General features: G+C 43.6%; 1 protein-coding gene across 3 annotated transcripts in view; it reads left to right on the top strand.

Annotated features, from left to right (window-relative positions):
* Positions 1 to 15,207, top strand: part of LOC114877712 (protein grainyhead) — a 52,611-nt gene that overhangs the window by 13,840 nt on the left and 23,564 nt on the right. For all 3 annotated transcript variants that reach the window (XM_029190646.2, XM_029190647.2, XM_029190648.2), the window contains exon 2: positions 6,831 to 7,268. In XM_029190646.2, the coding sequence (XP_029046479.1) occupies positions 7,063 to 7,268 (206 nt within the window). In that variant the 5' untranslated portion in view covers positions 6,831 to 7,062. The remainder of the gene's footprint in view (positions 1 to 6,830; positions 7,269 to 15,207) is intronic.

The following is a 15,207-nucleotide window of genomic DNA, read 5'->3' on the forward strand; positions in this document are numbered from 1 at the left end:
GTGCACCTTCTCTCCCGCCTATTCTACACTTTCATCTCTACCCTTTTCTAGGCTACCCTTCTCGAACCCTTTCAGAGCTGCTCGAGCGACGAGCCAGTCTCCTCGGTCCAGCGCCTCTTACAATCAGTAAAGACGAGAGAGTCGCAACAGTGTGGCCCGATCCTTCGCCACAGGACGTCCCTGGGCTACCGTCGAATCATCTTCGACGCTCGCCGCCCCGGTCTGCTTCCGTGCACGCGCGAAAAGTCAGCGAACAAGGGTCCTCGATGACGAGGGACCAGGAAACGCGTGCTTCTTCAGGCTATCCCGAGCGAAGAAATTTCCGATCGATGAAAACGTATCAGCCGAGATGCGAACATTTCGCGTGACTGATTTGCATAACGCTCGGCCGAGGGAAAAGGAACTCGAGCGTGTTTGTTTCTCGCGGGGTGCTAGCGGGCGCGCGTCGCTCGTAATCGCGAGCATTTATCAGTTCGACCGGGGAATATTAACTTTACGATCGAACTTCGACTCCCGCGGACCACTTCGGCTTAGTAACATCGATGTAATTGAATCGATTCCGAAGGATCTGCCGTCTGTTCGTATTCCTGGTAAATTGAGTTAAGTGCAGATGCTTGTTTCTTTAATGATACAGCTCGTTCGCCAACTAGCTGAAAGACTATTAACTGTTTTTCCCCTTCGGGCGTTATCACGGATCCGATTTTACCAACGAATTAGTTTCTTATCGGTGAATTAGATCGTTGGGACTCGCGAAGGAAATCGATTCGCCAGTTGCCTCGGTTATTCTTTTAATTCCCACGTTTTCGTCCGCCACGGACCTATCTTCCCTGTAATTAGCTCGGACAGCGAGCAGATACGAGGAGAACCAGTCTCGATACCGCTACATCCCGAAGAGGATTCTTGCCCATCGGCAGCTTCTGAAAAGGCACTGAAGCCCGAGCTTATCTAAACTTTCCTGACCACCAGTTTTTACAATAATACAGTTAGTCTTGTATTCAAATGAAAAAAAAGATCGGAAATTTAAAACAATTTTATCATCAGAAAATCAATTGGCTGAAATTAAACGCGTCGCCTATCAGCCGCACAGTCTGACTCGAAAGGGTTAATTCGGTATCGCGGAAACGAGTCGCCTTATCACGCTACGTCCTCCGTGGACATCATGCATCGCGGTTAATTGTTCTCATCCTGTGTCCGGTTGATTTTCAAATGGCATAGGAAGTAGGGAACAAGGCTTATCCTATCGCTGGTCACGCTGGGTAGCCACGTCCCCTACCCTCTCTAGATACGGGAACACGTGGGTGGCGACGTAAGGGAGAAAGCAGCTTGATAAGCGACCGGGTACAACGAAGGGATTGATAAGAGGACGTATTGTGCACCTTCGTGGACATTACCTAATACGATATCCGGAGGAACAGGGAAAGTCCTGGGGGAGCCGTAACGGGGACGAGATGATAGGACTACTGGGTGCAGTGATTGAAAAATTTTCAAATATTCATCGTGAAACTTTCTAAGTATTCCTCCGCGCAGAGATGAACTAGCGTCTCCGTTGTCTGACGCGTGGTGCAACCTCCTCTGTTTCTATGCACTTGATGAGCGATTGTTTTAGAACAGTGATTCTCGACGTAGGCAGTAACTCAACAACCGAAGGGCGGTCCCTAGGGAGCGGCGAGGTGATTGCATCTTTTATTTTCTGCTTTTCGTACGTTGCATTCACTCGGTTGCATTACACGACGGTTGAAACGTGCAGCATTAGTTTATTTATGCAGCACGTGTCTGTCTAATTTCCTTCTTTTTTTTTAAATTTATACCTGTTACCTGGCATTTATCATAGGCAATGTTGCGAAATGCAAGTAGATAGCATTAAGATAACGTCCGTGTGTCTTTGAGATGATCATTCGAACTGAGGATGACTCGAGCATTCTGACAGAAGATAAATCTGTAATTTTATTGATATTTGTAAAAATGGTGATACGCCAGATGGATGTAGCACTTCGTAGCAATCTCTAACTAGAGACGTTTAATTTAACGCGTTCATTGAATTAACGCGTCCCAATTAACGCTGCGAAACGATGATAAAGAGGAGGTAGTCGCGTTCGTCGTTCGGCTCGAAATCGCGAACCACCGCTCGTCGTACACCGATATTCGCGTTACACCGCGGTTTTATCTTACGGTTATTGATATTTCGTCGCTGCGATCGTGTTACGAATTTGTTGCACGCGTGTGACGCTCTCGTTTCGTTTATGTCGTTCACCGTGCATCAGTGTTTTCTTCGACCGTCGCGTTTCTCGGCAAACTCTCCTCGATTTCTCATCTATCACAACTGAATAAATAAAACTGCGTTGCTAATAAGAGACAGTGCGTGGGCAGGGTATATTCTAAAACGGGTAGTCATCTTTCAGGGCCACCGACGGCTTACAACCCACCTATAACCGTAGATCCTTCGTACATTCGAGCTCTTCCTGTTAATAATTCACGCATGCATCGACGATGAAAAATTTGCAATCGTTATGTTAGAGACTTGCAAATGCACTTGGGAGGAAAAGAAATGTTCATTTTTTGGGGATGAAACGGTCGAAAGCGAATCGGGATCCAATTTCTCTCGAGACAAACTGTTGCAGCTGCATACTTGCCGCTCGATCTCGCGCAAGACTTGCATCTGCGCTCGGTATCGAGTGCAGTCACGGCAAAGGACGTTAACACGGAACACCGTGAGAGAGTAACCTGTCTGACACGCCGTTTTATCCGTGCCGAAAGAAAAAACAAATATCTACGCAGTAGGTCCACGACGAACAAAAAGGGGGTAGGAGAGGTCGAGCCTAGGGATCTTCAATCCATCAAAGTCAACGCGCGACACCTTTCTACCCCCGTGTTGGAACCCGTCTCTTTTTATCGATCCCCGTAGAAGAAGAGAGAGATTTTTGCTAGGACTGTTAGACCCGTTGAATGTATTACCAGCATGTCGAACTCAACTGACGAACTCGTTACATGCTTCGAACGAGTTTCAGACTAAATTTCCAAGCTTCTCATATAAATATTTAATTTTTTTCTATTGTTTGAAAGACGGAAACGTTGATTAAGTTAGGCTGTCATCGGGGCACGCTTCTTGTTCGTTCTCGTTAGTACCGTTCTTCGTTGATTAGCACCCTCGTCCCGCGAAGAAATCAACCGATTATCCAAGAATAAATTGGCCTGCAACTAGGCGATTTTTCTTGCACGGGTAAAGCAGAAAATGAATGACCACCGATTCCGAAGGATGGAACGATTCCTGGTGCTTCGAATGATCAAAGGGAAGGAAAAAGAGCAGCAACAAATTGGTGAAAAAAACAGTAGCCAGCACGAAGGTAATAAGAGTGAATTGGGGATCGCTGGTAGGATGTAATGGTGGCAAATGATCGAGTACCATGACTGTTTGGGAATTGACAAGCTCTACTAGAGGATAATAGTAGCAATGAGTCGACGATATTTTTTTCTCTCTTCTCGAACACTGCTAATCAGAGATAGCAACTTGAAGAAAATTGTTGTACCTTCTGGTAACCAGTATTACATTGAAAATTCAGGGAACACAATGTTTTATTATAATTTCCTCTCGTCGGTGAAAATGCGATTTGTAATTGGTTCAATGATCGACTGGAAGGAAGAACGAAGCGATGCAGCAGCGTATGCAGAAGAGTTATGCGAGGCACGTTGTCGCGACCGTTGTTCTCGTTTTCATCCGACGGATTTTTCAGTGGGTAGACACGCGAGAGCGGAGATTTACGAGGCCATTGTTTCTTCGTTATGCAGATGGGAGGACGCGAGATTCCGCGACACGCGAGGAACGTTTAATTGCGCGATTAATTGCCTCCGCTCGAGCCCCCTTTCCTTTCAATAGACAATTCATGGAACTGTAACTCTTTTTCTAGATGAATTTCCTTTTGTTCTCAATTTTCTATGGAACGTTCTATCGTGTATTATTTATTATATTTTGATCGGTGAATTTTTCAAAGAGAAGGACACGTTTGTCGCAGAAAATTTATTCACCCTTCGACCCGAACGATCGACCTCGACTCGAGGCATATAGATTTATTTCTGAAATTAGTATGCATACCGCAGCAGCCAGCCAGTCGAGAAAACGACCACGGACGTGTGAGCGAGCAAAAGTGACATTAGATCGAGATATGTATCGATGAAAAAGATCGCGGCATTCTTTTCCCCGTTTATAAATCTTATTAACACCGCGATCGAATCGATCAATTGTAGATCGAGGTTACAAGACAATCGAGGAAGTATGTATTTCAATCAATGGAAAAATGAATTTATATTCAAACGAGCGATTGTCGAATATTTGTCGAATGACAGAAAACGAAATAAATAGAAATAAGTAATGGAATGCAGTGCGATTTCATTGAACGCGAAAGGAAACAGGTGTAAATTTCCACGGACAATTAATTAACTAAGACCTTTGATTACGTGGATTAGAAAACAACATTCTTGATTGTTATTAAACTAGGCAAACGTGGATAGCCACAATTAAATAGAATCGTATGAAATAAACGATTTCCTTTGCCAGCGGAAAGTTGTTCGATTTCCTTCGTATTCACAGCTTTCCACCACCTCTGACAATCGACATTTTATCTATTACCAGACATTCTCTGACATTCTGAAGCTGCTGATTGACAAAGTGTTTTTATGATGTTCTTGAACCGTGGCATTTCTCAGCTAAGCTCAAACTAGTAAGGATCTTTCTCGAGATATTCCTGCCCTCGAGCTGTGCACTTTCAATGGAACATTAAATTAAACGATCATTGTTGTTTCATCATTCTGATCGCAACTTAAAATTGAAAAATGAACTCTTCTTCTCGGTAACATACAACACGTGTAACATTTTTCAAACGATAAAAATCAAACGAATATCTCTCTTTTGACTTGATTCTTTTCGATGGTGATTATAAAAGAAGACTTCGTTCCGTCAGAATTCATAAGAAAATGTCGAGTTGAAAGGGACGTCTGGTCGTAAGCGGAGGCGGGTTTATTGAAATGCACGTAACAGAGCAATAGGGTGGGTTCTGAAGTCGCGTGGACAACACTCCCACGGAATATTAAACGTGTCTCCGTCTCTCCCTGTTTGTCCAGTCGAACAAACCTGCAACATTTTCGCGACGAGGTAGGTGCACGGGAACGAGGATTCAATGCAACGATCGCGGAACGATCGATCAACGGGAATCACGAGGCTGCGAGAGATCAATCAACTTATCTAAGAATGAATCTCGCACAAGTTACTTTAATGAATTGCTGATAAATAAGAGATTATGGTGTAATTTGTTCAGGCGTTGTCGAAGATTGCATTTCAATTTTCGATGAGAAGGAATATAGAAAGAAATTGTTCAATTTATCCGAGCCGTTTCATAAATTTATACATGCTGTATAAAGAACCAGAAAGGAGCCCCGATTTTCTGCACCCTGCACACGGTGCACCCATCTCAGACCGTCTGAAACATCCTCGAAAGGATGTCCATGTTTGCGTATCCCGAACTGGCATCCTCCAGTTTGATGATCACGAATGAACTCATTACCTCTTCTCTATCTGGTATTCATTCAGAGAAGCGTTTCGCGCGTACTCGCTCGAGCCGTACTCTCGGACGAGCCTGTGCAAACAGCCGGCGAGGAAAATATTTGCACAGGATAACGCGGTCCCTCATTATCGGGGTAGCTGAGGGGCGACCAGGTGCTGGAACAGGAGCAACGAGAGAAAAAAGGAACGATATCGAACGGTGGACTGAGAAGGAAAGAGACGGCGAAAAAGAAGGAGATGAGAAAAAACGAGAGTAAGAAAGAAGGAAGGAAAAAGGGAAGAGGTAGATTGATTCGACATGCATAAATTAGAGAGGATGAGCCTTTATACCGTGCGCGACTCACAGGATCGGGATTGGGATTGGAATTGGGATGCACGCCGGAGAGGAGTATAAATTGATGACTGTAGGCAAAAGGCAGGGGTTTATAATAATTAATCTTCGTGCGTGTATATATATGTATATGTACCTTCGCCTTGTCGACCCTCTATTTCTTGATCCTCTTTCTCGGAGCTCGTTCGAAGCGTGGTTCGCGTCAAAGGCATCTGCTTGCATCCGGTGAACATTATTTTTATTTATTTAAGATTGAACTTCTTGAAATTTTTACGTTACAAATTATTTCATTTCAATTTTGAAGGGAACGCAGGAATTTAGCTAGATTCCAATATTTTCTGAATCCGGCGAACATCGGTGACACGGAGGATCGTGGAACAGCCGGAAGTTGAGCTTGGCCGGAAACTAACGACCGGTGACAAATGTGCAGCCGGTGTATTCTCTGGAAAGGCTGCGCACAGCAGTTCTAAGAGGCGATTAGATATCGCGTCGCGGCTGACAATAAATTACCGCGACGGTGGCGAGCGTGTGTGTGGCGCGAGGACCGCACGCTCGTCCCGGTGGTCATTGCTAAATTGAGGAATCATCAGCGAGGCTTAACCGCGTCGCGATTATCGTTAATTGATAAATTCGACGGTACCACGGTGATTTATCGCGCGACCAGTCCACCATATTTCTAACTGTTACTACTATCCATGGTAAATTCATTACCCACGCGGAGTACCAGGAAATCCGCGGTGAATCGCGAAGACATCGCCAGTTGGCTGAGAGTCTCTTTGCTTAGCGACGATTTGCTACTGTCCACTCTGTCCCCTCTCTCTAATCATTCGACTGGTGGAACATAGTATCTGGGGATTATTTTACATGAAAAGGAAATGAATTTCCATAGAATATAACTCTATGTCGTTTAATAATCATTTAATAATAAAATCTTTATTATCATTTCAGACGTCGAAGTCGCGGCGAGGAGGAGACGAGCGGCGTGGTCAGTGAGGAGAATTCACAGCAACAACAGCAGCAATCTAGTTACGTAGGTGGACAGCGGGATACTGAGGAGGAGGAAGAACTGGGGGCGGAAGAGGCGGCGGCGCAAGCGGCCCAGTCGCTGCAGAGCGGCGCCGAGGGCGCCGACCCGGAAGTACACAAGAGGGTTGCTGCCGTGCAGGTGCAGGTGCAGGGTATGGAGGGCGATTGGCGGACCTACTGCGAGCATCCGCTCTCGGTAGCGACCGCGGCGATGCTGAATCTTCAGCAACAGCACCAGGTATCGGCTGTCGCCAGCCATGGCGACGATCCGGCCGCATCCTACGTCTACGAGTACTATAAACTTCCGGAGAAAACCACCGCGGAAGTGAAGTTGCCACCGACACACGAACTTTGGTCCACGTGAGTTTAGAGAATATTTTTTCTAAAATAGCTACCGTTGAACAGTGGCTGCTCGAGCATAGGCACTGAGGAACTGCAGCAGCCCCCTATTTCCACTTGATATTATCGATAACATTTAATATAATGAGACCATTTTTCTTTAATTCTTTCTTTATACTTGTAGAATATATAATCCTTAAGCTTAATGTCAGTAGCCATACCCCAGTTTATGAAAAAGATACAAAAATCTTTGAATGGAATTGTGTGCCTCACAGGAAGATCCTCCACCAATTCTAGCTACGAGCCGCCACTGGCATCGAATCTTTATCTTATAAGAGTTCTAGGTCTGTATCTAATAACACGTTGAAAAATTGAAAGATCCTTATTTATGCGAAAATATTTTCAAACTCATTCGCCACGCTTTTAACGAAGCTGTGGCTCGCGATGGCGGCGATCATCGGAACTATCCATTATCGCGCGATTGCATTACTAATGCGAAATGACGCGTTGCCTCGGTGCTGAACCTATGGCATATTAGCTAGATAAAAATCATCGCTTTCCACAGTTATCCCGCGACGCCTTCTCGTCTATTGAATAACGTAGAAATCGTCTCTGCATCTTTCTCGAATTGCAACAAAATGAAAAAGTTTAAAAAGGAACTACAGTTACTGAAAATTTATAGAATCTTCGAAATGAAGATATCCCTTCGAGGAAGCGATACGTTTTCAAGGTGAATGAAACGCGGGGGTCGAAAGGCAGCCGGATTCACGAAGATAGGCTAGCGTGACGACTGGGTGAATCGGGAGAGCTCGATTAGCGCAGATCGCTAGATAGCGACGCGTGTAAACGTCGCTGAAAACACTTTCAGCCTGGCTCGACGGTTTATTAACATCCACGTTTCCCTGTATCTCGATTAATAGTCTGGCGCGCATAATTGACCGCTCGCGGGTAGCATAATTTATCGCGAGCCCCGCGTAGTACTATGTGGAACACAATCACGGCTCTGGGACAACCGGGAATTCTACGATGGTAATGTAAATCGAGGAAATTTCCTTCTGGCGCGCACGCTTTACAATTTCTTTGCCTTCCTTTCTTTCTTTCTCCCTCTTTCATCGAGGCACCGAGATTAACGACGAGCGACGACGTTTCTGTCGTTCAAATGGATTTTCACCGTCAAGGAAATGGATTTATTGGGAACGTTTATTGCGCTATTACGCGAAATTTATGACGCTCGGACACGGTATTCGTTACGCGCGTTTGAAAATTCAAACTTATAAACCGTACGGGTACATTTATTTCTGAAACGGTGTAGAAAGCGCTCGACGCTATTCAATTTAAATTTATTTTCTTTCTTTTTTGAAACTTTGTTGAGCAAAAAAGAAATTTGCAACGATCGGAAGTCATCCGAGAGGAAACGAATCAACGATCTCCCCTTAAAAGATAAAAAAAGGACCCTTCACAGTGCGCCCCTGAATCGTGCGACACAATGAAATTGGATTAAGCTGGCGCTGTTCGGTGTCTCTTCTCCTCGAGCAGTTTTAACGATCCACCGTGGTACAAATTGTCGAGATGCTATCGCGTTTCCCGCAGGAGCTGTACCAGTCGAAACTTAGAGGGAAAGAGAGGAGGCTGGTGTGCAGATAGCGGAGCGGATAAAGCGTGAGCGACAAGGAAGCGTGCTGAAGGGACAGGGAGAAGGGAAGGAGATGCGAGGGAAGATTAGGGCGGCGAATCTCCCCGTGGCGAAGTAACGGAGGAGACTCTCCTGGATGATCTCGGTGGAATCACTGTTACTTGCTGCTGTAAGGAGCTTTAACTCTTTAACGCCTAGATCTTTTTTTCAAAAAAGGGAAGGTGAAAAAATATTAAATTAAAAAGAGGTTGAAACTCGGAGGAATTAATCGTTTGAAATTTGGACGACCGAAATGTTGAATTTTCAAAAGACCTGATGGTTATTTTAAGAGCAGCAGTATTCGCATTCGCCCTCGGCCCCCATGGATCCGTACGTTAAGGATTCTCAACAGTAAATTACAAAATATGCTAAGCGGCCGATATAAATCAAAACTTGGCAAGGGTAGTTGCGAAGGGATGAAGAGGCAGAGAGAAACGGCCTCGTTTACCCGTGGCTGGTCCGTCGTGTTGGTTGGATTGCACGGGGGTTAGGGAGTGTCGATCGGTAGCCAAAATAAGGAAGGAGGGTGCCCCCGTGTCACGGATCCACCGCTTTCTCTCTCACGGCCTGGAACGTTTGCAAACCGAGCAAATGGACCGGAAGAGCTCGTTGAACGTGATATAAATACTCTGGTGCATCTTTATTCTAACCCGGAGTGCATCGGTTATGAAATTAGCGATTCGTTCGACGGTAGCGGCAGCCTGGTGGTCGCGACCAAGATTTATGGGAGGCAGATCGTCACGGGGGCCGATTTCGTGACGCGCTGTGATTCTTCGAAGGGGAATCGCGATTTCTAACCGCGATAAAACCGTGTGGTCGCGTTTGATTCCGCCGCGGAAGCCGGAGAGATCGATGCGCGAGAGATGATCGCCGCGATTCATCGACGCCTCCCATCTGCCACCGGTTCGAGACGAACGACCACCTTCGGCAAGAAAATGCTATCGGAAGAATTAGAAAATTTCTTCCATTTATTATGGAAAATTTACATAAAACCTTGTTGCAATTATAAGGAATGAAGTTTGAAAATTGTAAAAATATAAAAAGCTAGAAAGCTTATGTAGAATCCGTGGAATTCAGGGGAGAATGACAACCTAATCAACTAATCCAAGGAAAGTCATTCTTCTTCCTCGCGGTACGACGTTTCTTCGGCATCGAGAAAATCCAATCGGAAGATTCGCAGGAAAACGAACGGTTCTCGAAAGAAGTCCAATTAATCGCAATCATGGGGAACTTTCTCTCGATGATTCATGAAAATTCGCGCGAACCACCGGTCGATTTATCTTACGGTAGCAAAAGAAGCACGTCCGACATTTTTTCTCCCTAGTGTCCTCGATGACGTACGATTTTAACGGTCAACGGTTTATATTATCGACTTTCCACCAGGGAATTCTATGTAACCTTTCAACGTCGGCGAAGGTTTGTGCCTAACCCAGACCCTGTGTTCACACTCGAAGCGTATATCTTGGCTATTAGTAAGCGATACTCGGCAGTGAAAAGCAGAAACGCGCGAGAAGGCTTCGCGTTTATTTCTTTGAGCAAACGCAATCTTCGTTATTTCTTCGATGCTGTAACATTCTTATGCGTTTAAATTTCCTTCTGACCGCTGGTTTACAAAGAATGAAAGGGTAAAAGGGCGACGATTAAGAAGAGAATGAATGTATATATGTTTCCTTGGAATTAACTATATTCCAAAATCAGAGGATATTTTAAGATATTCTAAGAAATAGCAACGATTTCGTGTGTTTTTGTTTCTCTATGAAATTTCTTAATCTTCTGATTAAACATCAGCCAGATGATAGGAGAATTACGCTCATCGAAGATCGTAATTACGCCTCGCATCGGTGTCTTCGGAAAATCTAGGATCACGATAAATTCTCCTATCCTATGGGACGTCTCGGACCTCTGTAAAGTTTGTAAACTATCCTACGAGTGTACTAACGACAGCAGAGATTCCTAGTATTCGCGCAATTCCACTGACACGGGCCATAAACTACATCGAATCCGGTGAAATTATGAGTTGTGTATTAATTGAACCAGGCTTGGAATTGGAAATAGAAAATAACCCGCAGAGACACTGTGAATTATTCGAATGATTTTTTACTTGAATTTACAAAACCTTACAATCGCGGGAATAAATTATTCGATCGAAAAGGTGCGACGCGTTCAGTCACGTGTTTCGTGTAACACGTGTCGGAAGGACAAAGTTTACCCACGGCGTGGCTCGATTTTAGCGAAACAATAAATTTCCAATCCCGATAGAACGACGAACGAGCCTTCGACGTGGCTGAAATGTGAAAGTCGGGGTTTCGAAACATTTTCGTACGGACACCGTGATAACGGGGCTGAATTTACGACGTCGGAGACTTGAACGCTCGACAAGGCGAGCTCCTAGCACACCGCGGTTACAGTTTTACGCCTTTCGTTATTCCTTCCTACGATTTACAAATAATTTCACGTGTCTAACGATCTCCTTGCGCAGGAAACGTTTGTAAGTTTCAAGCCGGGTAACAATAAAAGAATGCTTTGAATTTTAATAGACCTCGGTACCCAGTTAATTTACGTTTCCTTGTCATTCGAACTAATTGCAACATCTCACGAGTCAATTATTTAACTACTTTAGTGGTGGCCGGATTTTTGAAGGTTCACGGTTAATTAATTCCTTGTTTCATAGTGACAAGCCCCTTTCGTGCTAACAATATTTCTGCCTTACGAAATTAATAGAATAATAATTATAGTTGTTCAAAATAATAAATTTTGAATGAATGAATTTGTAATTAAATACGAGAAGAAGCATGGCTGAATGGATTCATCAGGAACCTCCAGGTCGAGATAAGGAAGAGAGTTCTTTGAAGGAGGCGTGAAGCGTGTTACCCTTAACGAGCGAAATTATTATTATCCCAGAGTCAGGATGGTCCCATTAAACAGCAGAAAGTTGTGCAACTCGGCAAAAGCTCGTTGCGATTCCGGCCAGGAGAGACAGATAATGGCGAAGAGAGGGCTGTTACGCTCGGTTCGAGTCACTTAAGGCACGCCATGGGGTTGTGGCATCGGCGTACGGTTTCACAGCAAGCCGCCAAGGTAGACCCCATGATCCACGTAGATAGCCGCCTTAATCTAAACGCCTGTGCCTTGAAGCGACAACCACGATACGCGAACCTCCGCCACGAAGGGAATCAACGAATTCTTCGTGATTTTCAAGCGCGAAGAAGAATCTATAGAAAAATTTGTGAGTTTATTAAAATACCAAGTGATAGCTAAAATGATGAATTTTTAAAAGATTGAAAAATTGAATTGATAAGTTATTATGAATTGGTATTTATTGGTAATATGTTGTCATCGAATGGTGAGACTGTTTAATCGTTTCTCGCAATACAGCCGGGTCAGAGTTTTTGTCGGTTCTTTCTCCTCGACACGCGATAGCGTATCATTACATCTTCCATAGCAGCAAGGGATGTATTACGTATTGTGAAATGGAATTCGAACCGATCCTTCGTTCGCGGTGGATTTCATTTCGCTCGCGATCACAACGTTCTGTCCATTTGGATCGATCGGTTTCGAAAACCTATCCCTTTCTCTTTTTTCTCTATCGTGATATTTTTTGATGATATTATTATTTCTTTTTTTTCATTCCGTCTACGCATCCCACAAATTTCTTAAGAGTTTAGGGAATAGAGAAACCAGTTCTACGGCGATTGAATGGTTAATCTTGATCCTATTCTCTCTTTCCTTCATTTCGCTAATTAAGAGGTGTGTTTCGTGATCGTGGACGGAACGCGTTCAGAATGTACATCAGGAACGTTGAAACGAGACCTGCTTTATTGTCCTGTCGGCGTGTGAAAGACAGGCTGCGACATGGTCACGTTATAAAAGCCATTAAAAGGTTGACTTTTGACAAAGCCGGCCAACATTCAGCAATGACTGACCGCTGTGTCACTTTTTATTGCGTCGCTCTTGGTTATCATTACGCGGAGATCTTGGTTTAAAAAAAAAAAAATGAAAAAATAAAAAAATCAAGAAAGAGGCTTTGTACGTGGAGAGTCTATTTTCAGTAGCGCATGAATCATCCTGGAAGGTGGTTATTACACCTCGTCTTCGTTCGTCATCTTTGAAAGTCACGAACATTGGCAACTCGCTAATGGAATGCTTTATTTTTCCTCTTAATATCATCCAGCTTCAATTTTCAAACTTTCTGAAATCACTTTCGATATTAATCAGAAGGTCAGCTTTATTGACAATGTCCAGTGTTAGAATATTAGGATATTAGAATTTTAGAATTTTAGAATTCTAGAATTTTAGGATTTAGAATTTTAAGATCTTAGAATTTAAGGACCTTAGAATTCTAGAATTTTAGGATCTTAGAATTGTAGAATCTTAGAATTTTAAAATTTTAGAATCTTAGAATTTTAGAATTTTAGAATCTTAGAATCTTAGGAGCTTAAAATTGTGAAATTGAAAAATTTTAGAATCTTAGAATTTTAGAATTTTAGGATCTTAGAATTTTAGAATCTTAGGAGCTTAAAATTTTGAAATTTTGAAATTGAAAAATTTTAGAATCTTAGAATTTTAGAATTTTAGAACTTTGGACTCTTAGAATTTTAGGAGCTTAGAATTTTAGAATCTTAGAATCTTAGCAGCTTAAAATTTGAAATAGAAAAATTTTAGAATTTTAGAAGCATAGAATGCTAGAAGAATGAGAAGTCAGACCTACCCTCTTCCCCAGCTAGTTACGCGAATGCTCTCCAAGAACATTCACCCTTTAACAACTTACTTGACCGAAGCTCCCTTTTATCAGTGTCATCTCACGCCTGTAAGTAAAAGCCACTAGAAGCAGCGTCTTTCTTCGCTGCCGCAATTACGTGGTCGACGACAATTCCCCTAGAAGCCATAAAGACTTAACTGGATCCAAGTTTCCTTGATCACAGGACAGAGAGATACTGAAGAAGGAAACTCGATGGATCGTGAAAAGAAGCGAGGGTGTGTTCTATCTAGGAGATGAGGAGGAAACGTTTACGGCGTTTTGTGATCATAAATTCAAATAAAGGGGAACGCGCTCGCGTTACGTGTCGGGCATAAAGCACCGGCAGACAGCGAAAACGGGGCATGCCACTCGTCCCGCGTCTGATTCTGGTTCTTCAGGCCCGTTTCGTTTTACGACGTGACACGAGGCCCTCGTCAAGTGGGTCAGAGGCCAGCCTGTAGTAGGCACGCCAGGTTCCTCGTAGTCCACTGATCTCCCCGTAACGATAACAAGACGACGAAACCGCGTAATAAGGAGTTAAGGCCGCGTTACACGTCCTCAGGAGTTTACCTTCCAACCGGGGTGACACTTAGTCCCTATGCCCTCTGGATCTTCTTTTACCTCGCGTCTGAATTTTTCACGCGATTTCTAATCCAAAAGCAACCAGTTGCTGGCTAGTTTCTTTTCGAGCCATTAGTCGCCGATGTCCTGAAACGGCAACCGTGAACTCCAGAGTAATTCCGGTTCTCAGGCTCATTTTCGAGGCTGAGAAGTCTTCCTGTTTCGCTAAATTCCGGTTTCGAGCGGCAGCAACCCCTGTGAAAACGACTCTTGGACGACGTGACAAAATATCAAATGCACTTTTGACCTCGCTATCTCTGTAGGCCTGTTCCTCCACTCTTCTATCGCTTAATTTATGAGTTTTCATCCAGCAAAGAGCTGAGAATGATTAAACAGCTAGAATATTTGATAAGGGGTTAGGAATTTAAAAATTGATACAAGTCTGATCGTCGAACTCGACGATCAATCCACCCAGTCGTTTAATTAAAAGAAGATTGATTGATCGCTTATAGAAATGTCATTACGTGTAACTTATCGTTTAAAGAAATCGTCTACGAGTCTTTCGCTGGCAGGACTAAACGCTCGATCATTTTCATCCAGCTGAGATCCAGAAAGGAAAGATAAGAGGGTAGTCACGCGTCGAGATCGTGATCTTCAAAAGCACTAGCCACGCATGCTCCACATATCAATTCCTCGAGATGTCCCTTGAAACTTCAATATTTTCTAGGAACACACCGATCTTTCTTCTACGAATCTACGGCTCTGCCAATAATTCTGGTGTATACGATTAGAATGATTAAGAAGAACCTTCCTGATCCAGAAGGGATAAAAGATCAACGCTCTAGGGTGAATTATGAGAGAAGACACATCAAAGGATTCGCATGAATATCAAGATCCTTAGAAGCGTGCTCGACATACTGAAACTTTTCTAAGAATAATATGATGTTATTTTAAGGAAAGTCCGATTTTGATAAGTCCGTTTTTTAACT

Source organism: Osmia bicornis, chromosome 15, assembly GCF_907164935.1.
Source record: "Osmia bicornis bicornis chromosome 15, iOsmBic2.1, whole genome shotgun sequence".
NCBI classification, from domain to species: Eukaryota; Metazoa; Arthropoda; class Insecta; order Hymenoptera; family Megachilidae; genus Osmia; species Osmia bicornis.